This window comes from Pseudopodoces humilis, chromosome 1 (genome assembly GCF_049639895.1).
Source record: "Pseudopodoces humilis isolate 2021_Gansu_Grassland_sample_001 chromosome 1, ASM4963989v1, whole genome shotgun sequence".
Lineage (NCBI taxonomy): Eukaryota > Metazoa > Chordata > Aves > Passeriformes > Paridae > Pseudopodoces > Pseudopodoces humilis.
Window position 1 is genome coordinate 78,752,940 of NC_142200.1, and position 24,324 is coordinate 78,777,263.

At 34.3% G+C, this 24,324-nt stretch overlaps 1 protein-coding gene across 1 annotated transcript in view; it reads right to left on the minus strand.

Moving 5' to 3' along the window:
* Positions 1-23,131: 23,131 nt before the first annotated feature.
* Positions 23,132-24,324, minus strand: part of CDH10 (cadherin 10) — a 93,110-nt gene continuing 91,917 nt past the window's right edge. The window contains exon 12 of the mRNA XM_005526478.2: positions 23,132-24,139. Coding sequence (XP_005526535.1) covers positions 23,646-24,139 — 494 coding nt within the window. The 3' untranslated portion in view covers positions 23,132-23,645. The remainder of the gene's footprint in view (positions 24,140-24,324) is intronic.

Sequence of the window (24,324 nt, forward strand, 5' to 3'; positions counted from 1 at the left end):
TAGACTTTGGTCATAATTGTGATGAAGTGAAACTGTTCCATATATGTTGTTGAAAAAGGTATACTCATACGATACTTCAGGATATTCTGAATATCTCTATTTTATTCTATTCTGGTGTTTGTGCTTTAATTTTCAAGTAATTTCATTTCAGTATGTCATTGCTGTATATTTGTTGAATGTGTGTAATGGAAATAAATGTATTTCCATCAACAATCTGGTTTTGGAAACAATTACTGGAGAAAAGGGTTCTTTTGGAGGATAGCTTTTAATGGAAGTTTATGCCCTGAATACAGATCAAGTAAGTGTTTTGGCCAAACTAAGTGAACAATACGTGCTATTCTTAGGGGAATCCCTCTGTTCCCACCTTTATAAAAAGAACCTTTGAAAGAAACATGTGTAGGACGTGTGGTGTGGAAATCTGTTTAACAACAAGCCTTGTAATCATGTACTCATTATTCAACCACCCATTTTGCCTCTAGAGGCACAGGAAACAGGCTCCTACACATCCATTCAGGAAGGATGACACTGTCTGGAAGACTCTTGCACTATATGACACTGTATTACCATTTTCTACAAAGAAATATTGCAAAAGATTGGCTTAATTCTTAGAAACCTAGAATCTAAATACTTCTAATCTGTAATAAACTAATAGGGTTTATATAACTGTGAAATGTTTCTCAATTTTTTTTTTGATTGCTCCCACTTAATAACAGGAATTTTTGCAAATGCAATTTTTGTTGCCCTTATTTTCTTCTAATTCATTGTTCTGCATGAGTCTTGTTTTTTAAAACCTGTTTTTTTCTTCTTTTTTTATTACTATTAAAAGCCTGCATTTTTTTCTTTGCTCTTATTTTTTTTTTTTTTGTTTATTTAAGGCATACTCTATCATATTACTTTTTCATAGAAAAAAGTTAGAACTGTATTTGAAACTGGAGAAAATGTTAAATTATTTTCTTATTATTATGAATAAAACATGTGTGAAGAAAGTTATTTAAAAATTAATAATCTAAGATATCTTGTAGTATAAATATTCAACAACTATAAGGATGCTGTATGGTTCCTTTATTACACATAATCACTAACATCTGTATGCTGTGCTATACAGTGTTCATTGTAATGGCCTATTATGCAGTCAGAAAAGTTCATACTACATTTCCATCTTTTAAACATCTTCTATATATCTTATTTAAATGTAGTAACCATAACAGAAATGTTGTACGTATGTTATTTATACTGTGATAATCATTAGAAAGATTATTTCTATTATAGATATATAATTAATATGTCCATGATAATTGAAGTATTTTTATATTGCGAAAAGTGCACAAAGATGCCATTGTAATATACAGTCTTAGCATCAAGTATTTCCTTACATATAATATGTATATATATTATTTACATATAGTATAATTTCCACAGTGTAAAAATAAAAATAAAATTTTGTTTCATAAATACAGCATAAACATATTTATGCAAAGTGAAGGACAGTTTGAAAGAATGCCTACTAGCCAACAAAATTTAAAAGCTCCATGTATAAAGATCCATGCTATGTTTAGGTACATATTCTAGATTTCTTCATCAGTGAGAAAATTTCCTAGCTTAATAGATTTGCTTAGTTTGGAAAAGACCTTTAGGATCATCACGTTAAACAGTTAAGGATGCACTGACATGTCCACCACTAAACCATGTCCCTGACATCTATATGTCTTTTAAATGCCTTAGCTTCTTTGGTCCCTGCCTTGAGATCCATCAGCTCAGTAGATGTGGGAAGAGAGATGGACAATGAAGACCAATGAAATGCTGTTGAGTACCTCAGCCTTCTCCTTTTTCATTTTCTTTGACCTTTGTTTTTATGGCTGACATACCTGTAGAATGCTTTACTATTTTTATTATTATTATTATTATTGTTATTTTTATTATTTATATATTTTCCTGAGCTCTAGCTGTACCTTTGACTTTGTGGCTTTACTCAGCCATGCTGTTGTATTGCCTTCCTTTTCTGATTTCCTGCACCTGGGCATCAAGAGCTCTTGCACACTATGGAAAGTATCCTTAAATATCTGCCATCTCCTGTTCTCCCTAGTCTCTCAGAGCAGTTTCCCTGGGAGTCTTATTGACCAGCTTTTTGAACAGCTGGAAGTTTGCTTTCCTAAAGTTCAGGATCCTGACTTTACCCTTTGCCCACAGCTCACAGGTCTGTGCGTTTCACCAGTGCATGATCACTGCAGCTCAAGCTCCCCCAAATCTTGATCATTGATCAGCCCATTTGCATTACAGCCATCAGGTCCAGTATTGCATCCATTCTTGTTGGGCTGTCTACTTCCTGGCATAAGAAGTTATCTTCACTTCAGGAATCTCTTGGACTGCCTACAGCTTATTGTGCTATTTTCCCAGAACATGTCAGGATGGTTGAAGTCCCTCACTCAGACAAGAGGCTGTGAATGTCCAGCTTCCTACAGCTGGAACAAGAAGACCTTGTTAATAGGCTTTTCTTGACCAGGGAGCCTTTAGTAGGCACAAACAATGTTCTCCTTCTTGCCTCAGTCTCTGGTTCTTCCTCATAAGTTTTCAGCCTGTTCACGGCTGTTCTACAGAGACAGCTTTTTGTATTTCTGTTCATTTCTTGATGTAGAGGAACACCTCTCCACATTTTCTTCCTCTTCTGTCCCTTCTGAACTGAGAGCCAGACTCTCATCTTCGTATTCATATCATCAAGTTTCAATCATGGTATCTAGGTCATAGTTTTCTAGCAGCATGGTGGCTTCCAGCTCCTGTTTGCTGACGATGCTGCAAGCATAACTCTGGAGGCACTTCAGCTGTCACCTTCTTAGAGGAATGCACCTTAATTCCTTTGGGGTATTTCACCAATATTTCCCTGTTGGTTCCTATTACTCCATCAGCCCCTTGCCCATCTCTGTAAGATGTCAAGTGTGCTCCAGTGTACCCAGCATGACTCAGAGCAGTAGGCTGAGAGCCCTCACTAGCAACATGTCCCTTTAACTTTCAAGGAAGGTGATTCCCATAACTGGACATCCAGTACTCAAAAATATTTCACAGGCATGAAGGAACTGGCTATATCCTGACTTTATATGTCAGGTGTATAATAGGTGTAAAAACCTATTCTTAGAATTTTTCTAGATTTTTAACAATAAAAGGAAACATGAAAAGAAATATGGAATGTGAAAACTGGAATACTGGAACAGAATAGATTATTCCAATTGGAAGGAAACTACAATGACCATCTAGTCAAACTGCCTGACCACTTCAGGGCTGACCATAAGCTAAAGCATGTTGTTGAGGACAGTGTCCACATGCCTCTTAAACGTTGACAGGCTTGGTGCCTCAACCACATCTCTAGGAAATGTTTAAGTGTTTGACCACCCTTATGGTAAAGATGCCTTCTAATACTCAACCTAAATGTCCCCTGGTGCATCTTTTTCTTTCCTGCACACCCTATCACTGGATCAGAGAGATCAGCACCTTCCTTTTTCTCTACTTCCCCTCCTCAGGAAACTGTAGAGAATGCTGATGTCAGCCTTCAGCCTCCTTTTTCTCCAAGCTAGGCAAGCCCAAAATATCCAGCAGAGAGAAGCGCTCTAACTAGCCAAATTTTGTTGATTGGTGGAAATTTTTATGGCTAACATGCCATATTTTATCAGTTTGGGTAGCCCTCCAGTGATGCTTATCCAGAGGCCAAGGTGACAGGTAACCTTCCTGAAATAGCACCTTTGGCCATGGACAGTCCTTTCCCTAGATTATGGCTGTTAAGACCTTGTCACCTGTTCATGTGTCATGTAATTAGCATAATTTTAGTAGCTCTTACACATCCAACACCTTCTGTACAGGCAATTTTGCACATGGACTGTCAATTCAAAGAGTTTCCTTGATGTCAAGTTTTTGAACATGCACTGAAGAGGTGATAAGCGGAAACTTATATCCCACACAGAGGAAGAATAAGTAATACTTTGTTCTGACTTCACATTTCATACTTCTACGGGTTGACAGAATATAAAGATGTATTGAAAAGTGCTTACAGGTAATTGAGAACTACCTGACAGTACTGCGGAGATAAAGTCAGTGAATATTTGATTTTTAATCTAAAGTATGAATTTTTGTAATAATACTAAGGAAACTGTAATCTTCCCACTTATATATACTAATATCCTGATACTGGCAAACTGTGTGAAATATATTTTCGTCAGACAAGGGATAGTGGAGATTCTATGAATGGATAGTTGCAGAAACTGCCTTAGAAGATAATAAATGAATCTAATTTTAAAGAGATGCTGAGATGATCCTAAGTAAGGTACAAGCTTAGCCTACTTTTTCTCTCACACTTTACTTAGAATGCTTTGTGCTAGCTAATCAACTGATATTAATCATTCAGGTACCATGAAATACGTATAAGCCCTAGGGGCAGTACTGTTACATTTATCTTATTGTGACAGAACTGGTGCAGAACTGCCTTAAGATATCTGTATTCCTACCGTGTGTGTAATGTCACCTGGAGCTACCCCATGAACATGTGGCAGACTAATCAATTCTGTGAGCTTGCTTCTTCTCTCCTTGCTGGTGCAGGGAGTGTAGAATGGAGGCAGAAAGGAAAAATTATGACTTTAAAGTAAATGTCTCTGAAAGGGTGGAAAAACATGGAGAACTCTCATATGAGCAGGAACTGTCATATTTCTACCTTATGTAATAAATGAAAAGCTAGAGGACTTTCCCTTCCTTCCTTCCTGCCTTCCTGCCTGCCTGCCTTCCTGCCTTCCTTCCTGCCTTCCTTCCTTCCTTCCTTCCTGCCTCCCTCCCTCCCTCTCTCTTTTTTTCTCTCTTTCTCTCTTTCTCTTTCTTCTACTGATCAATAAGCAATTCCTATAAATAATTGTTCTTTTTCATTTTCCTACTTGGTGTCTTTTTGTGAAGAACAGGCATTTGAAAGGGGTTATATTTACTCAGTAAAGTTGACAACAAAAGGTTTTCACTACCTGGATAAACCATTTAGTATTTTGATGCATTTTATTTTTACAGTCTCTTCCTCCCTATATATTGAATGGGCCTAAGTACATGGAAGCCATTCCTTAACTATAGTGTGTCAAAATGAAAAACCTAGCTTGAAATAATGCACATGAAAACTCAAATTTTAGTGATGTTTTGATATTTGGCTTGTTTGACTGTTTGCTCCATTTAATTATTATTCACAATAAAAAATGTAAGCATGTGTTATTTCCCAGGCTTTTGCCAGATGAAAAGATGTGGCCTTGTTTGTATCAGTTCTAGGTCAATAATATTCTGTTTAGAGCCTGACAAAATATTATTTGATGTGATGTGACCTTAATGGGTTAGAAGAGTGTTCTGTCCCCTTGGGAAGGTTGTATATTTATTTTGTTCTTCTAGTAAAATTTCTTATTTCTCAATGTGTTTGTTCATAGACACACAACTTGATAAATTTGCCATCTTTTTCAATTCTCATATACATTGGAAAACTGAAGATGGATTAATCTAGAGTCTGATTTTAACATTCTTTTTCCTTTATTTGGACTTGAAAATCAAATTACAAGTACTTATACCTTACTTTGTTCTGTAATTCTTCTCTTATTTATTGTTTGTTGGTCAGAATAATGTAAATTTATTGCAGAAAGTTATAAGTCAAGAGAAATCTTCAGACTTGTAGTACTAGAAATTGCTTTGTACAGTTATAGAAAAGTTTTGGTGAAGAAGAAAATTCAAGACTTAGCTCACAAGAATGAAATGAGTAGAAAAAACTGAAAGAAACAAGAAATTTATTTCCCTTGCAACAGGTTTATGTTACTCTTTTTTTTCTTTTTTTTTTTTTTTCCTAGCTTTAGCAGAATTAATCCTGATATGTGGTAAGTTAAGGGTAAGCAAAAATCACATCCTAAGATATAATTTCGAAGAATAGCCTGATAAAGGTATACTCTGGCACTTTTAGCTTCAAAAAATAAAGATTTGGAAACAAAAGTATCATTTTTTAAAAAAAATTATATATATTTATTAGGGAAATTAAAATTCCTTCTAATTCAAATAATGTGTATCAATCACATGAAAACTCAAAACTCTTTTGACTGTTCTAATTACATGTACTGTTCCTATTCAGATTAAGGCTTTGAAGAAATATTTAGATGCTTCTAATTTTGTACTACTAGATTTAAGTTAAAAACTGAAGGTTCTTTGCCATATAATAATCTCATTGCAATCCTTGGATCTATGCTGCATAGGAAGGAGTGGTATGGTTTACTAAAGACCTGCAGTCAGTGGAGAGGGAAAAAAAGTGCATTGGACCAGAAATAGTAGCCTCTAAAGGAATTGTGCCATCAACACAAAAAGTATAAATGTCGTATACGGCAGAGTATTTGAATCTTGTACATACAAACATACAAAACCCAAAATATTGTAAATGCACACATATAAAAACAGTTTAAAAATAGAATAAAGCTGTTCATTAAGCGATGCGTAAAATAAATTGCATCCAAATAGCTAACATGTGCTACTTTACTACATGGAAAAATGAGAATTGTCCCTGCCAGAATTAAAATGGATAATGACTTTTTTCTAATGGCTCATGCAGACAGATTAACCGTCCAAAAATTTCTCTTAATTCTTCTGGTGGACCTTGGTCTAAATCAGAGCATCCTAATCCTGTCTGCCACCTTTTATATTGTAATTCAATTCACCTAGTTTCTTCATGCTTAACAATTTCTGAAAAGTTTTGCTTTATCTACACTTGAGAGAAAAATTAAATACTCAAAAACATACATCAAGCTGAAGCCTCATTTTGAGATTCTTGAAAAGGCAGCTTCTCCTCCAAGGAAGTTTTATTCAAACACTGAGTATTTTTGCATTGCATCACATCTTATGTGAGCTAGCAGATCAGGTCCTGAGTTCTTCTTAATCTTCTTATAACTGTTCTCAGATACAAGCGTGCAGCCATTAAAATTGCCATCCAACAAAACAAAATCATGTTTGCTTCTTCTTGCTGCCTTTCCAACTGTTCTATTGATGCTATGATTTTTTTCTGACCCAAAGAGGAAAAAATAAAAGATCCTGGTTGCTGCAGTTAAATTACTCTCTGTTTGCTCCATTCCTCAACAGTCAGGTGTAAGTGTCAGAGCTGGCATGTAGGAGGTGTCAGAATGTTGCAGAATTTCAGGAAATGCACAAGAAAACCTTGTGAAGAGTAAAACCTCTGGTTTTGGTGTCAGGAAGCTACTAAATGGGCTCACATGTATTTTTAGCCATGATTCATTGCCCTGTTTTTTTGGCAATTATTAGTCTTACATAAATAAACAATTGTGGTGTGGTTCAGACTTCTTGTTTGTTCTCTGAGTATAAAAGGCTCCCATAAATACCTCTTTGATTTCATCAGACAGAAGAAAACCACACACCAAACAATTCAGTACTTTTCCTTTCCTGATAACACAATGAAGATGGTTATATTGACACCTTTCCTATGTTCATTATTGCTGTCATTCTCCTGAAAGGTTAACATCTTCATTAACTCATCTGGACTCATTTAACACACACAAAAAACATTCTTCGCTTCTATCCGTGCAATGAAATTAAATCATATTATACTTCAAATTCTAAAGTCGTTGTTAAAAAAAAAAAAAACCAAACCAACAAACCAAAATTTAAAAAAAAACCTAAACAAAATACTGAAACTTATTTCCATTGTTTTTCAGAGTTCTGGTTTCCATTTGTGTCTGGCCAGAGTGAGACTAAATGCAGACATGTTTACGGAGTAGGCAGGAGTGAAGAAGAAAGAGTAGTAGAAGCTATTCCTGTCCAAAATACAAACAAGAATATGCTCACAGGGTTCCAGATAATAATTAAACTTGGGTAAAAGTATTGTTTAAATAAAAGCCGTGGCAAAGTGTTTAAGAGAATACTCTGATTGTGGTAGCTGTAGGTGTACGCTTTAATTCACCACCTTTAGGACTCTTCTGGCCCAGTTATTCATTTGTCAAAGAGATACAACAAGGAATGTACCAAAAAAAGTTGTTCATCACCCATCATGTACAGAAGCCTAATGCAGCGTTTGTCTAAAAAAAAATATAAACTAATTAAATAAATATGTATATATGTATATATATATATATAATTTTTTTATACAGAGGTGCCTATATATAAAGAGAAAGTGGAAAGGAGCCAATAAAATTTTAGGCAGTCCCAGTAGTCAAGATAATAATGACCACCATCCAAAAGGCTTTGGATTGTCACATTATTACCAAGTTTTACCAACATCTACTTATGCTTTATTTCATATTTTAAGAGTCTTAAGTTGGCATTTGGACAATTTTCAGTATACTTCTTGTATGCCTCACATTAAGAGAGTAGGTACTTTCCAAGGGTAAACACTTGATAAAGTTGATAAAGTTGACAATAGAAGCAATGTATAATGAGCTGAGAAAATTCAAAGGAAATGTCAGGATTGTCTCTAGGACCCTTGATCTTGTCAGCTGAAAATGAGCTAAGACAATTCCACTAATTGCTGAAGAGATACTTCAGAGAGTTGCACGTTATCACTATAATTTCTTTTTCAATCTATGCAAAATGCATGCATGAAGCAGCACGTGCACATAGACTTGTAGATCTAATGGGAATACCATCACCATATGGCAATTTTCCATTACTTCTAGCCTTAAATAGGTAAGTACAATTCTACCCCTCTCTGCTGAAAGGCTGCTCACAGTTGGAAATGCAGAATGGTGTGACAAGAAGGGCTGGAAAGACAGAACTCACAGCTGGAACCTGAACAGTTTGAAAAAAACAGGTTGGACCTGGTCAGCTTAATTACTGAGTTATCTATGTTTCATACTTGTATAAAGTATCTTTGTATCAAGAGTGACCAATAACTTTTTATTCAGTAATAAAACCCAAAAGAAATCAAGATGGAACATTTTTACTTATAAATAGAACCAAACCATAGAATCACAGAATCCTTAAGTTTAGAAAAGACCTCCATGATCATTGAGTTCAAACTTTGACTGAACCCCCTAATGTCAACTAAACCACAACCAGCCATAACCAGTCTTGAACACCTCCAGTGGTGGTGGCTCTACCACTTCCCTGGGAAGCCTGTTCCAATGCTTAACCATCCTTTCAGTGAAGAAATTATTCCTGATGTCCAGTCTGAACCTCCCCCTGGCACATCTTGGGACCGCTTCCTCTTGTCCTGTTGTTAGTTTCCTGTGAAAAATTGCCAGCTCCCACCTGGCTACAGATAGCTGTAGAGAGTTATAGGGTCTCCTCTGAGCCTCTTTTACTCCAGGCTCAACAGTCTCAGCTCCCTCAGCTGCTCCTCACAGGACTTACTCTCCAGACCCTGCATCAGCTCTGTTGTCCTCTTCTGGACATGATCCAGCATCTTAATGTCTTTTTTTTTTGTGAGGGGTGCAGAACTGAGCATAGGACTTGAGGTGCAGCTTCAGCAGTGCTGAGTACATGGGGAAGATCACTGCCCTGCTCCTGCTGGCCACACTACTGCTGATACAGGCCAGGATGCCATTGGCCTTTCTGGCCACCAGGGCACAGCTGGATCATGCTCAGTCAGCTGTCAACCAGCACCCCCAGATTCTCTTCTACTAAGCCAATTTCCAGACACTCTTCCCCCAACCTGTACCATTGCATGAGGTCGTTGTGTATCAAGTGTAGGACCCTGCACTTTCCTTTTGAACTTCACACCATTGTCCTTGGCCCACTAATCCAGCATGTCCATATCCCTCTGCAGAGCTTCCTGCAGCAGAATAACATGCCCACCAATTTAATGCCTTCCTGCATGGATGTGATTGATCCCATCAGACAGATCATGGACTGGCCCCAATACTGAGCCCTGGGGAAACAACACTTTTGAATGGTAGCCAGCTGCATTTAACTCCATTCACCAGGCAGACTAAATCCACAACTTTTCCTTTATCCACTAGGCAGGTAATGAAGTTTTGTTTACTTAAAATCTTCCAAATATCTATTCCAAACTTTTTCAGCTACAAATAATATGTTGCATCATGTAATTGTTTTGTTGATTTGGTTTGCATGAAAAAATACAACAAACCTGTCTACAGTTTAGTGTCTCAGAACATATTTTATACATATATAATAATGACCCAGTTTTCACATTCCTGTATGGAAATGTTTTTCCACCCTCACCCTGGCAAGAGAGCAAAAAAGTTAATGTGAATCCCACAGAGTAACAGGTAGATGAGGCCTCTGGTCACCAACATTCCTTGTCCATACATTTAGGAGACATTGTGTTTTATCACTAGTTAAAGTAAACCTACTCACAGGAGTATTGTGGTCTGGCAAAAATAAGTTTGGAGGAAAGATTTTACATAAGCATTTTATATTTTTCTCTATGCTAGCATTGTATGTTAGTAGATTCCACGTGCAGTTGATAACAACTGCCCAAGTCTTAGCCAAAATCACCAAAATTACATAGAGGAAAGAAAACAGCATGCAGACAGTCAAGCACTGCATGACAGCATGCACAGCAGTGGGTGTTTCACAGAGTCAGAATTCAGTTTTTGACTTTCATAGAGAAGAAGTCCTACTTTACAAGACCATGCCATCCACTTTATATTGCAAACCCTCTCACAGTCCCTGGCAAATAAATGAAAAATGTGAAAAATGCGTGAAATAATTAATTAGCATGAAAGTAAGGAGCAGTTCAGAAGGTATAACATCTGCAGAAATCAGGTGACAAACACGTTTTCAGAAGGGTTAAATGAAATAATAATCAGTGGTTTTCAGAGAGAATTGCTGGCTATTGCTCCCCTACACTGAATTCTGACAACAAAGGATATTTTATGAAAAAAAAAAAAATAAACACCTTTCAGATGTTTATCTGAAAAAAGTATGCCAAAATTTGATTATTTTCTGTTAAAAACCCAAATAAATGAATTTGAAATGTGCTTGCTTTCCTTCAAAATTTGCATGGAAGCAAATGAGATCAGTTTCATTGCTGGAAATGTACGAAGGCAGAAGCTGAATTGGCTAAATCAGGTGTTTTATTGCCATGTTTTAGAAAGCATTTTAGAAAAGATGAGATGCTATACAAAATTATATTTTCTCTCAGCCTGTAAAATATGTGTTCCATAGCCTGTAGCAGTTGATGTAGCTTCCTTAGAGAAATAATATATCCTACCTTTAATACTGCAAGTGCTATAGTAAAGAATGCCTCACATTTAATGAGAAAGGGACAAGACTTCAGAAAAGCTTTGAACACTATTGCATCTTCATACTTTGTTGCTTAAAAAAACAGTACAGGTCCTTTACACATTAAGTGAACATTCCCAAAGTTTTTCCATGGAAAGAATGAATAGTCATGGCCTCTGGCATCAGACATTGGATAATGTGGCTGGCTGAAAAAGAGCTAAAACTGTTCTGAGACTTCAACACAGAAGAGATACTACAGAGCCACAATTTTTTTTGCCATATTTACAATTTATGCAAAATATATTGAGAGGTTCCTAACAGAACATCACTCAAAGTTGTAGTGTGGGGTTGGGATGTGAGATTTCTCTTCTTTGCAGATAGAATTGTGTCATATGAACAACAAAAACAAACAAACAAAAAAAACCCCAAAAAAGATCATTCTGACAGATATTTCTTTAGTATGTAAAACCACTAAATGAACACCTGGATTTGGTCCTTTTTCTAATTCCTCCTAGTGTTTTATATTTTGCATTGATACCGTTACTACAGGATATTTAGTCTTGAGTATACTTTGAATAAAAGTCTTAAAATAATAGAGCTGAAACAACAATTATTACAGCAATATAATCTTTCATGCAGAGTCAGTAATGCCATCATTATGTGATCGAGTCCAAAACATTAAGGTGAAAGCCGTTTGGCAACATTTTTGCATAATATGCCTCTGCTTGAATCACCAGTCCAGTTCAAAAAAGATAATGTTTGAAGGGGGGGAATGGGGGAAGGCAGATGAAAGACACATAAACCAAAATAGGAGGATTTGAAGCCCATTAAAAAAAAAGCTTTTCATATCCAAATATAGAGTATTAGATTTGGTTGTGATTTTATTTGTTTTCAGTTGGCACATCAGTTATACTGAAAAGATCTATAAATGTTTCACTATGTACTGATGCATTATCCTAAAGTAAAACCTCACTATATTAATAAAACGTACAATAACGGTTTTAGATATGCTAACATAAACATATTTTAATTCTCAATGTAACTCACTTTCTTCTCACATGAAACAGTGCTGAAGTAAAACATTATACATGGGAAGTTGTTCACTTAGGCATGAAGATTAATTGTCATTAATTAAAATAATGGTTAATTTTGTATTTGTAAAATTAGTTTGTCTGGAGAAGAAATTTCAAATGCTCTAATTTCTAGTTCGTGAGCTATTTCCTATATATCTCTTAGTGAGATAATAATATGTATGTCCTGTGTAGTCAGAAATCTACATGTTTCTTGAGCTATTCCATCTTTGTGAAATTGAAATTTCTAATGATGTGCTGAAATGTGTCAGATATGTTTCAGTAGAGAGACATAATCAGAGCTCTCTTATCAGAGGGGGATGATATACCTTTATTGTGAAAATGTTATGGAATATACTAATACTTGTGAAAAAAAATTCTTGTATTCCTGTACACTTTCAAAATGTGTCTTCCTAAAACACAATATGCTGTTAACATGGGAGTCAGGAGTTCAGTTTTATACAAGCCCTTGGTGATATCACAAGACCTAATTTTAAGTAGCTTTATTTTTCTTTTCTTCGTGCTGTAAAAATATCATTGTTTCTTGCTGAATATTTGGCTTTCTATTTAAGTATACTCAAGATGATATAACTGAAATATGCTGATATTTGCATATCATCAAGACAGCAGATGATATCTTGCAGAGACGTTAGAAATACAGAGCTTCTCACTGAAAGTCAGAAATAGTTAGTTGTATAGAATGTGTTTTAGACAGCTGTATCTTGAATCCCTCCTGAATGCCTTAGTTGATATTTTTGAAAAGTATACATTTTAGAAGGAGCACCAGCAAAGATCAAAAAATGGACCAGTTTTGTATAAATCCCGCCATTCTTCCTAAGTCTTCTGGTTAAGAAGTACCTGTAACCAAATATATTAGAATCAAGTAGCTGTGCTCTGCTATTAACATGTATATCTAATTCTCAAAGTAATTGTGAAATATTAACAATGGAATTTCCCTGAAATATAGTAATAGTAGGAAGAGATATAGGTCATCTTCAGTCATAGTAATGCTAGGCAGAAATATAGATAATTTTAGGTCTTAATTTTTTGAAAGTAATAAGTAAAAAAATAAATTTTTATATTTCTTCTAGTTTTTGGTTTTTTTTATGAATCAGGGAAGGGTCACAGACTTTGGACTTGAAATTGTCTTTTTCCTAGTCTTGTTTTGCTCCTTATCTATCTGCGACTGATGCCCTTAAAGGAAATTAATGTTGATTCTCTCCGGAACTACACCAGGATATAGTAGTAGAATCTACTACAGCTTCTTTTCAAATATAAACCCCCTCATGCTCAGTACACAGCTTAGTTTATGTCCTTGTCTAATGAAGAAGAGAGTTAAAAAATCCACAGTCCATTGTTTTTCTTTTTAAAACTCTGTTACTGTTCTTCTGTACTGAAAAACTAATGAGGGAAAGTTAGATTTTCAGAATGAATAAACAAGCTGATTTTACCTCGTACATACCGGTTACACAAAACAAATTTATTTTAACAGAAGGTTTTATTTATTCATATGTTTTTATCTTTGAAAGTTCTACTTCCTTGATTGTACATGACAAACCCCACTATAGTTATGAAAGAAATGAAACACTCAGAAGTCATAAAGTAAATGGTCCTGACTAACTCAAATTGGCTGCTGCTGAAATTACATTAAAGTTGTCTTATGACTTTAGGGTTCTACCTTCTTTAACATCAGCAGAGGAATATCAAGGTGTCAAGAGGGACAAGGGCCTAAAAATATTCAGGTAAGCTGTGAATGGCTCGTTTGTGCTTATCTGAACTGAACTGAACCTGTTTGAGGTACATCCGGTGGCAGAAATAAAGCTGAACTAATGATAGAAGGAAACATTGGCCATTTATTCAGGTAATACAACAATATTTTATTTCTACATTATTTTAATACTTTTTCCTGTAATAACACTGCAAAAAACTCCCAAAATATTATTCAACTTTCATTACTTTATAAATAAAAATTAATTTAAATTCAACTTCCAGTGGCAGCACAAATTGCTATTAATTCATTTCACAGCATTTGCGTGCTAGACAAAATCTAGACTGCTCCCCTCCCACGACATTTTACTTTTAAACATAAAATGTTTTTTCCTTTAATATCTTATGTAAGATAATTGTGCATTAAATGGCTTAGATATATATAAATAGCTGACAGTGGCCAGGAGAAGTTATTTTCAATGAGCTTAAAGAGATTTTATCTGTGTATATGAATGTTGATTACTATTGCTTTTACTTACATTAATTAAATTTAGGGATGCAATCACAGAAATACTTTGTTTTCATTGAAATGGGCAGACCTGACAAATAGCTACAAAGCTGAACCTTAACGGTGCAGATTTTTGTATGCTCTGTGGGTTGATTTGTGTTTCCTTACATAATAACTTTGAGAAAGGTTTCCCCTGTTTTTCAGTTTCAGGTCTTCGAACTCACTCTCAATTCTGGTTTTAGGCACCTTCAAAGAAGCTTACTGACATTCATTTTAACAGTGTTAAGGCATTCTTTGTGTGGTTTGTAACATGATGTACTTGATGCTGAAAGAAATAACATCCTTCTGTAACAAGCATGATCAGGCAGGTTTGCAGTCCTGGAACTACAAAGATTTTAATTTAGAAAGGAGATACACAGGACTGTTTGCTTGCTGTCTTAGTCAAAAACCAGTTTCAGTTTGCAAGCATGTTTTACATCTGCAAAAATGTGTACTGAACCAAATGTAGAAGACTAGAGCACTTTATGAGGGCAATTTCACAGTAGATGTTTGGTTTTATTCTGACAGTTCTTAAGAGTAGGGGTAAGGCCTGTCGTGTTACTCAGAATATGCCTATGAATAAAATGACAGCAGTAAATCATATTCTTATTTGAGGGTTTCTTTACTGGAAAATTGCTCAATCTACTTTTAAGAATATTTACAATTATTATTCAATCATGCTTTTACCCTATGAACTGGAATTTTAGGGAAATGGAATTTGCTTTTATGTCTCTGCTGATAACAAGGCTTTTTTTAATGTTTTATAATTGAAGGTTTGGGGTATTTTTTTTTCCGATTTATCTATCTATACGACAGATGAGAACTCTGAAGTTTTACTAATATTAATATTAATAGAAGATTATACTTTTTTCCAGAAACAATAATCTGGCAGGCCCTTATTTATGGTAAACAAACATTTCCTTACATTTTAAATAAGCTAAAACTACAAGGAAATCTTAGACCAGTCACATTTTCAAATTTTATGTATGAAATTGTTCCTTACTCATTACAATATATGTATAACTGAATTTGTAAGGAAAAATCTGATTGACTTTATCACAAACTAATGGGAATAATACTCAATATTAGTTAACAAAATTAAGGTTGTAAAGACAACTCAGAACATGCTGTTATTGAGGCTGTGCTTATTTCTTTATTTCTTTATTTTATGTGTGTGTTATAGGTGAGTTTTGATAATTTTTTTTTCAGTTTTTTTTTTCTCTGATGAAGGAAAGCTGGCCTGGACTTCATAGTAACTATTGACTTTTTCCAATGGGTAGCCAAATATTTAATTTGCCTTATTTTCATTAGAAGGGCCTATCAAGTATTTTGCTTTGTATTGGTGGTTTATGGGTTGTTGTTTTTGGTTTTTTTTGGTGGTTGTTGTTCTTTTGTTTTGTTTTGTTTTGTTTTGTTTTGACTAGTTTTGTTTTTTCTGGCACTCCAATTGTGCTTGCCACTATAGAAAACCAGTATTTGACTATTAATTGAGCAATAAAAATCCTCATAAAAGGCTTATTTAAATGCCTTTTAGAAATAAGGCCTGAGTAATAACTACCAAAGTAAGAAAATACCTTCTAGCTGAGATATGTAGTCGTGAATTCTTGGTTTAAAGGACTAATGGTTTTGCCACAAGCTTGGAGCTCAGAAATTCAAAACTGTATAGGCTATGGTTCCTAGTATTTATTTTAAGACTCTCCAGTAGAAGTAGAAATAGAAAACTGCTTCCTTGGGAAGTGATATTCTATTTGAATATTTTTACCACAAATGACAATCTCTGTATGAAATGAGGCAAATCTCTACAGAAAATAGTCATTATACAGTAGCCTCAAACTATTCCCAAAACAAGTCTACCCAGTGTGGAACTGAGGAAAATAGAGCAAGAAGAACTAAAATAGGGGAGTATAAGAGTTACCACAATACTTGGAGTTTATGGAAATTTGCAATAAGGAGGAAGATTAGATTTTTCTCTCTAGTGCACTAATATGGAAGAAGGCCTGATTCTGCCCTTAGCTACAAAGGACTACAAAGGAACACTTTTTTACGAGAACTGTTTTTCAGATGATATAATTAAAAGTCAGAAGACAACCTTCATGATTTTCTTTTTTCTGTCTTCCAGCCTCATTTGTACCAAGGCTGCTCAGGTCACTGTTTTGAGTTGGTGATGCAGGAAGGTTTATATATCTTTGGTATAATTGTGCATAGCAGTTTCCTAAAGTTTCTCTGCTGGGAGTATCATCCAGAAAGGTTACTATGACATTTCCAAAGTTGTGTCTTATTAATAGGAATGAAACATGTTTGTTTCCCTTTTCATGCATCAATATTGTGTATATGTTTATCTATATTGTGATATGTTTATCTAGAATATGCTATATATCCATGGAATATTTATGTTAAAAATAGTATTTTCTTTGGGTTATAGTTTATTTTGAATAAAGAGCAGTAAGCAAAACTACTTCGCAAACACAAATAATTTGGAGGAGATAAAGAAGTTGGGCAACAGTTTCCTTCCAAGAGAAGTTTTGATCAGCCTCTGAGTTATGAACAAGTTTTACCAACTTCCATTACTAAATAAAGTGATGCTTATGGCAGCTAAATTAACCATAATACTCTTGACTATGTCTGATGGACTTGCATGTACAGGGAAATATTTTAAACTGCAATTTACGTATCATCTCATTAAACCTAGTATTTACTAGCTGTTATACCAGCCATGTCTTAGAAAAGTACCCTCTAAATTTTCATTGAATAAATTTATATTTTGGTCCCACTTATATTAAAGTGCTACGGTAGTGAAGTTGAAGGTGAGTTTAGCTGAGTAAAGGTAAAACAAAACTTTTCTGTCAATACTGTCTAACATTTTTCTGGTCTACTTCTCTTCTGGATACTGTTAAAACATTTTCTGGCATGACAATTTAGCAGCAGTTAGAGATATAAAGAAAGACTATCAAAGATTTTTGATCCATTTGCATTGAGAATTATATGGTGGGATTTGTTTCCGGGGACAGAGGGAAGGTCATAAAAATGGTCATTGTAACAGAAATCCAAATGCCTAGATCATCAAAGCCTGTTTTTGATGGTGGCCAGGTGTGGGTAGTTAGGAAGAGTGAAAACCTAAAGTAAGCATGTAGTGATAATTACATATAAAAGTTTCTTCTATAATCACCAACAGTGCAGAGTTGTTTGGCTTCTTGATTGATTAGAACTTACATGGACGGACTTTTGAAACATTTCCTTCAACAATTCCTTAGTCCATTTAAGCAAAATCTTGCAGCAATGAATTCCACAGTCTTAAGTGTGTTTTGTATCTTGTGTGTGTTGCGAAAAATAACCTCTTTTTGTTCTTGAACCTGGTATTTTTTTGTTTTTATTAGAAGATTCCTGATTCTGTTATTGAAAAACACAGTGAATGTTAGATAATGCATATAATTCATGTTTTCATAGACATCTATCTCCGATCACCTGGAAAATCCCAGCCTTCCTTGTTCTTTATAAAGAAACCATTTTCTGACTTCAATCATCGCTTATCCTCTTTAACTTTGCTAGATGGAGAATACCTTGTCTGGGGGAGGACATGCTAATGAGAGCAATAAACCTTCAATACAAGGTCATGACAGTCTGTAGGATAATGTTTTTTTCTTCTTTTCTTACTAATTCTTAATATATTATTTCCTTTATTTACTTAACACTGAGCTAAGATTTTCCCACAATTAGTTTTTATAACTACAAGATCTCATTTGTGAAAAACCATCTTCCTCCACTTCATCAGTTCACATTCTTTTGAATGGCCTTTTTATTTACTGGTCTTAGTAACAATCTCAAATAATCTCTCATATCCATTATTCATTTCATTTTCTAGATCAAAAGATCAAATCTAAAATATTTCCACTTTTGTCCATCTTCTATTAGAATTATTGAATATTTACTTTAACTGATTTTTCCGTAATTTGTTGAGGAGAAGATTTTCTAGTTTAAATTCTCCAGAAACGTTGATGATGGGATGATGGATCTTGTCAAATACCTTCTGGAAAGCTAAGCAGACTATGTAATCTGAAGTTCCCTCCTCCATATGTAAGTGTGACTGCCTTGATCCACAACATACAAATAAAATTACTGTGGATGGCCAAATCTTAATTTCTGTCCTTGTGAACAAGCAGGTTATCACACTATCCAGAAACCAGAAAAAAATTAAAAAAGAAACATTGATTCTGTAAATCTTACAATTCTGGAATTACGAGGATGAAATACACAATAGTAACATGCAATATGATGGAAATATTTCTTATGCATCTATGTTAAATACACCAAAGTTCCTCTGTAAATTAATGTTTTTCAACAATGTCATGACTTCCAGATCTTTTCAGTTGTTCGTGATTAGTTAATTTGTATTTGCTGTAGGTTCTGTGACTGCAAATTTGCAAGTCATGCTACCTGTTTGATACATGAAAGATACTTTCTAGATTCAGTTGTTGATTTTCCTCTGACCTTTCAGTGAATATAATAAACTAGAATTTGTTCTGCTTCTGCCAAAACATTTTTGCTAGAAGTTTCCACACACAGTACCTAGACATGGGTGCAAAAATATCTATCAAATGCTTATCTTCCAAAACTTAATCAATAAACAAAATACCATTTTGCTAACTTTAATGGAAATGTACAAAATTATTTTGCCAAATATAAGTTCAAAATTTCTATGATTTCTGGCTTGTAGTCAAAAAACAAATGAATAGTTCATATTTCTTTTCATGTATATTTTTATTTTTTCCTTGTTTATTGGGGTTGACATCAATTTAAAGACAAAGAATTTTCTCAAAAATTAAATACTTTTTTTGATTTTTTGGAGGGAAAAACCCAAGAGAAACTGACATTCATAAAAAAAATATTGGTTTAAAAACTGTCATTTTGATTTCATGGTTGACTATATTCTTTTAAAATAGAAACAAAAATAGCTGTGAAGAAAACAAAAGAATTTTTGAAATTCTGTCTGGCTTATTATATTTGTGAATTCCCATGTTATTAGTTCTATCTTCTGTCATGTAGAAAGTGACTTTTCATCCAGCTTAACCGTATTAGAATAGAGTTTAAAAAATCTGAAAAACTGGAGAGACAATACAGAAGCCCAGAATACTTTGTTGGAAAAATAGAAGTTGTATTCACATGTCTCCTTATATTTCCAATTATCTCCTTATGTTTACTATTTATAGGATGGCTTTGAACATAATAGATAACACTGTTACAAGTAAGTGAAATTGTTTTAGCTTGAACATGTATTTGTGCATCTTGCTATGAACAGATTACAGCTGAGTGATTCCTTTGCTGTTCAAGTGAGCCTGATAATGATAACACAGTGTTTAAAGGCTTCTGGTAACTTTTATTGTCCAGTCTCTAGTTCAAGTTATTTGACAAAAAGTAAGTAAAATTAAACTCTTTATATTATATAAGATGTATGTTAGTAACTAGCTTCCTGAAAGGTTCATTGGTTTTGTTTTTTTTTTTTCTTTTCAGTAGTTAGTGATGGGGCAAAGGAGAGTATTTGTTTTTTACTCAATATTGGATAAATGTAGAGAAACACTGTCAAAAATTTTAATTCTGATAGAATAAGGGCAAACCAGTCTGAAGTAACCTAGAGAAATGATTGCATTTAATTTTCTCCATCATTCATTATGATTCCTGTGGGTCCCTTCCCACTATTCTGTGATTAGCGTAACAAGCAACTCTGTAGCCATTTAAAAGCGTTTATGTAGTTAACCCAGGGGAGCAAATTATAGTAACAGGTTTGAAGGAAAATGTAGCAAATTTGGTCCTCTTTCTTCCAACTTTGTGTGACAGGTAGAGCAGGAAGAATTTACAAAATCAAGATGAGTGAGAGGAATGAAGGGTAAACTCTTGACAGACAGTAACACAACCAATAAATAGTTTGGCCTGGCAATAGTATTACATATGACTGAAGGAGAAATGAGGGAAATATGATATATTGTAGAGAGTGAATGAGTGAAAAACATCTGCATTTACAGAGTTGGAAGCTGGTGGATACTGACATCATTTGTGAGGATTTTGTTGGTTTAAGTGCTTGTTTTGTTCTCTGGGGTTTTTTTACTCTCCTTAGACTGCTCCTCCTATCAACCATTTTCCTGAAGGCTCTGTGAAATTTTACTTTTTACATTGTTGCCACTTACATAAGATCTCATGCACCTCAGCTTTCATAAAATCCCTTTAAATATATTTTTATTTTGCAACAGACTCTAAGAAATCACTGTCTACTGCATGTCCACTGCTACATTAGTTTTTATATGCCTCTGACTATTTAAATGTTTGTAAGATGTCTTGTTGTAGATAACTTGCAAGATCCAACTGAAATATTAATGTATTTTCTTTGTTTCTGTCATCTTGTGGCATTTTTGTCTTAAAAACATACAGAAAATTCATTCAGACTAAACAATACCATGATTTTGTTTACTACATATTGGTATGTTTTGTTAGTTTTCATCTGATTTCATGTGGCTAAGCTTAGGAGACACTACTTGGGAAGCAGGTATCCTGTTTTACATTTTTTTCCACTTTGAGTTGTCTAGGAGTTTCACTTTACAATTCCTCACTATTTTAAGGGTGCAAGAAAACATTGTAATAGTGCTCTTGATTCCTAAAATTTCCTAAAATGTACTGAGAAACAAATGTCCAATGATATGGCAAAAATTAAAAAAAAAAATATTAATTTATACTATTTATATAATAATGTTAGTAGTATGTTTATATATGGATATATACTTTCACAATGTATACTAATGTTTTATTTAAACATTAAGGATTAAATTTTAAACATGAGATTCAAATTCTGCTGAACAATTATAACTTCCCTCAACACAGTGATAGAAAAATATTTCCTTATAGCTATTACTTGGAAATTAGTACTGTAATGCAAATCAAAGTTATAGAGCCTTATTTGATGTTTGCTGATATAGACAAATAGTGAAGCAGATGTATTTGTTTTATCCTTCTGGAAACAGACTAGAGATTTTTACTGAGTTATATGTAAAAGTGTTATCTGGACTTGTTTAACCAATTTTTTTTTAGCAAAGAGGTGAAAACCCAGATGTTTTACAGCCTATTTTATTTTCTGTCCTAGAATGTACTCAGTTAAATAAGTAGGGTGTCACTGATCTCCTTCTTGCTGTAGACAAAATTAGTTTTAGAAGAATGTTTTTTGTCTATTTATGTACTTAATAGATGGATATTATTTGTTTGTTTCTTCTTATGGCATTCTGTTGAAGGACTAATGAGCATTTGGAAGAAAAATATTTGGTCCTGTTCACTAGGTGATCATAAAGAAGATCAACTGTTTCTATCACCTGTAAGACTTTAAAAAAGCTTTGTAATGCTGCTTATGTAAGACATTTCTTAATGTTCTCAGATGCATATTCTATTAAGGAATATAAAAAATCCTTAGTTAATAAAAGTATTATTGATTGAAATGAAGAAAAATCCATAATATTCACAGTTTCTTAATAGATCAAATAGTTTAACTTGATATCAAGTCAATAAAAATTTGGTCTCCGTTGCACCAAAATAGATTGCTTAATGGTAGGGTATTCAGCTTTCAACTTCACTTGGTTTTATCAGCCCATTAAGGAGAAGAAATATCCAACTAAAAGAGAATGCAGCATCCCACTTTTCAAAGGACTAATATATTTTCAATATCTCTTGGTTTTATGCAAATAATTAGCTAAGAGAAAGAGAGAAGGAATAAACCTTCAGGTTTGTTTCTCCCACAGTAGCTAATACAGACCTTGTAACATACTGCTTTGGCTCTGAAATTATTTAATCTCAGCAGCATTTCAAAATTGCAATGCTTGTCCAGTACAAAAATTGTGTAACCTAAAGATTAGAGACATTTCAAAATGTTTTTTGTTTTGTGATAGCTAAAGTATATTTTTAGTTACAGTTGGCTAGTTGCTCAGGGTTTTTTTTAATAGACTAGAGAAAACTCAGTAAATTGAGGGGAGGGGATGCTAGTTTTTGTGACACTTTCTCAGTCTTTAATTGACAGCTTTAAAGGTGGTTGAAAAACAACACAGTGTTTGTCAGCAAACGATTTGTCTTTGGAAAAATAGAGCTTAAAAATGATTGTACTTCTTTTTAAGCTTTATCTGTTACACTTACAGATCACCTCTGATGATATGACTCAAAATGGAGAACTATAGAACAAATGAACTGAGATTTTGAAACTAATGTTATGTGTTTGGATAGATAAATTGTGCCAGCATATTTTTAGAATAAGGCTATTTGAGTTGACACAAGATAGTAATTCATACTTCTAGACCAGAATATTACTAGTTTAGTCAAAAAATAAAACAAAAACAATTCTCATAAACATTGAAAGTAGCACTTTTGAGCAAGCAAGTAAGTGTATCACTTGTTCCTGTCTCAGTGAGCACAAGCACTTCAGACTGTGTTGTATGTATGGACGATTCAGCACAGAAGTATTAGCAATTGGTTGTGATGTTACTGGAGAAATTCCACGTTCTTTTCAAGCTTGAAACTCATGGCCAGAACAGGCAGGCAAGCATTAACATAGTTGTAAAAACTGGTTTATTTTTTAAAAATAAATACAAAAATATAAATATAAAACATTGGCAGATAGAATTTGATGAAATGAAGTTGCACAAACTTTTTTTTAAACCAGCTGCATATTACACTTATTAACACCACGTGTACATTTTGTTTTATTTTAATGTACAGAACAGGACATATTGGATTTTTTTTCTTCTTTGCCATCTTAAAAGCTGCACTTGCAGGAATAGGACATGTACCTAACAGAAGCGGCTTGTACATGAGGTTGCTTAAGGGATTATCACCCTGTTCAAATTTTTGAAGGTAAGATATTTTTTTATTTTACTTACTAAAATGTACAACACAGAATTTCCATAGCTTTGGCTCTTGGAAGTTGATTAAATAAAATGTTGTATATATTCCAAGTGGCATCCTACTAGAAAGAATGAATGACATTAATGGACAAGTTTAAAACAAATTTTAAAAGGAAACCATTGTGCTGAGTGGCAGGAAAATTTTCCTGAATGTTAAATACTGTTGAGTGCAGAAGGTGTCTGTAAAATTACTTCCGCTCAAAGGAAAAGAAAAAAGTAGCCTACTGTAGGTTAAGAAGTGTCTTTGTCACTTTCTCCTCCACCGTACATCTCAGCTAGCTTATTAAACCGAGGCCCCCACTCTCGGAGGTAATCATAGTTTTGGTCTCCTTCGGTAGTACCTGACTCCAAGGAGCTCAAGGATTCAGCTATGGAATCATTTCCTTCATAGGCATAGGTTGCAAGCGAGTCATACGGCGGCGCAGAGGGATCAGTGTCATGCTCTTTTAGCCTTTGGTTAATGAAATCTCGGACATCCGTGTTGTCTGGTGCCGAAGGAGTCCTCCGTGGCACAAATAACGTTTCAGGGATAATGTCTCGTCGAAGCTTCTTATCTTCGATAGCTGCAGGATTCCTCAGCGTACCGATATCAAAGGCTTGGGTGTCTTCCTCTCCACCACCTTCGTCATTGTAACTCACAATGTTGTCTCTGATGTCCTCTTTAGAGAGGATCAAAGGCTCCTTCTTTCGTTGTCTCTTCAGAGCAGCAAATAGCACCACTATAACTTAAAGAAGGAAACAAAGAATGGGTAAAGATCTCTATTTAACAATTTCTTGGCAGCAAATACACCAGGTACAAGAATTACATTTCAGCTACACTTCACCAACTCATTTTTTTTGAAAACTGGATAAACACCTCTATCTGTGTAAGGGTAGCACAATAAAGTCTTTATCAAAAACCTATTTTGCA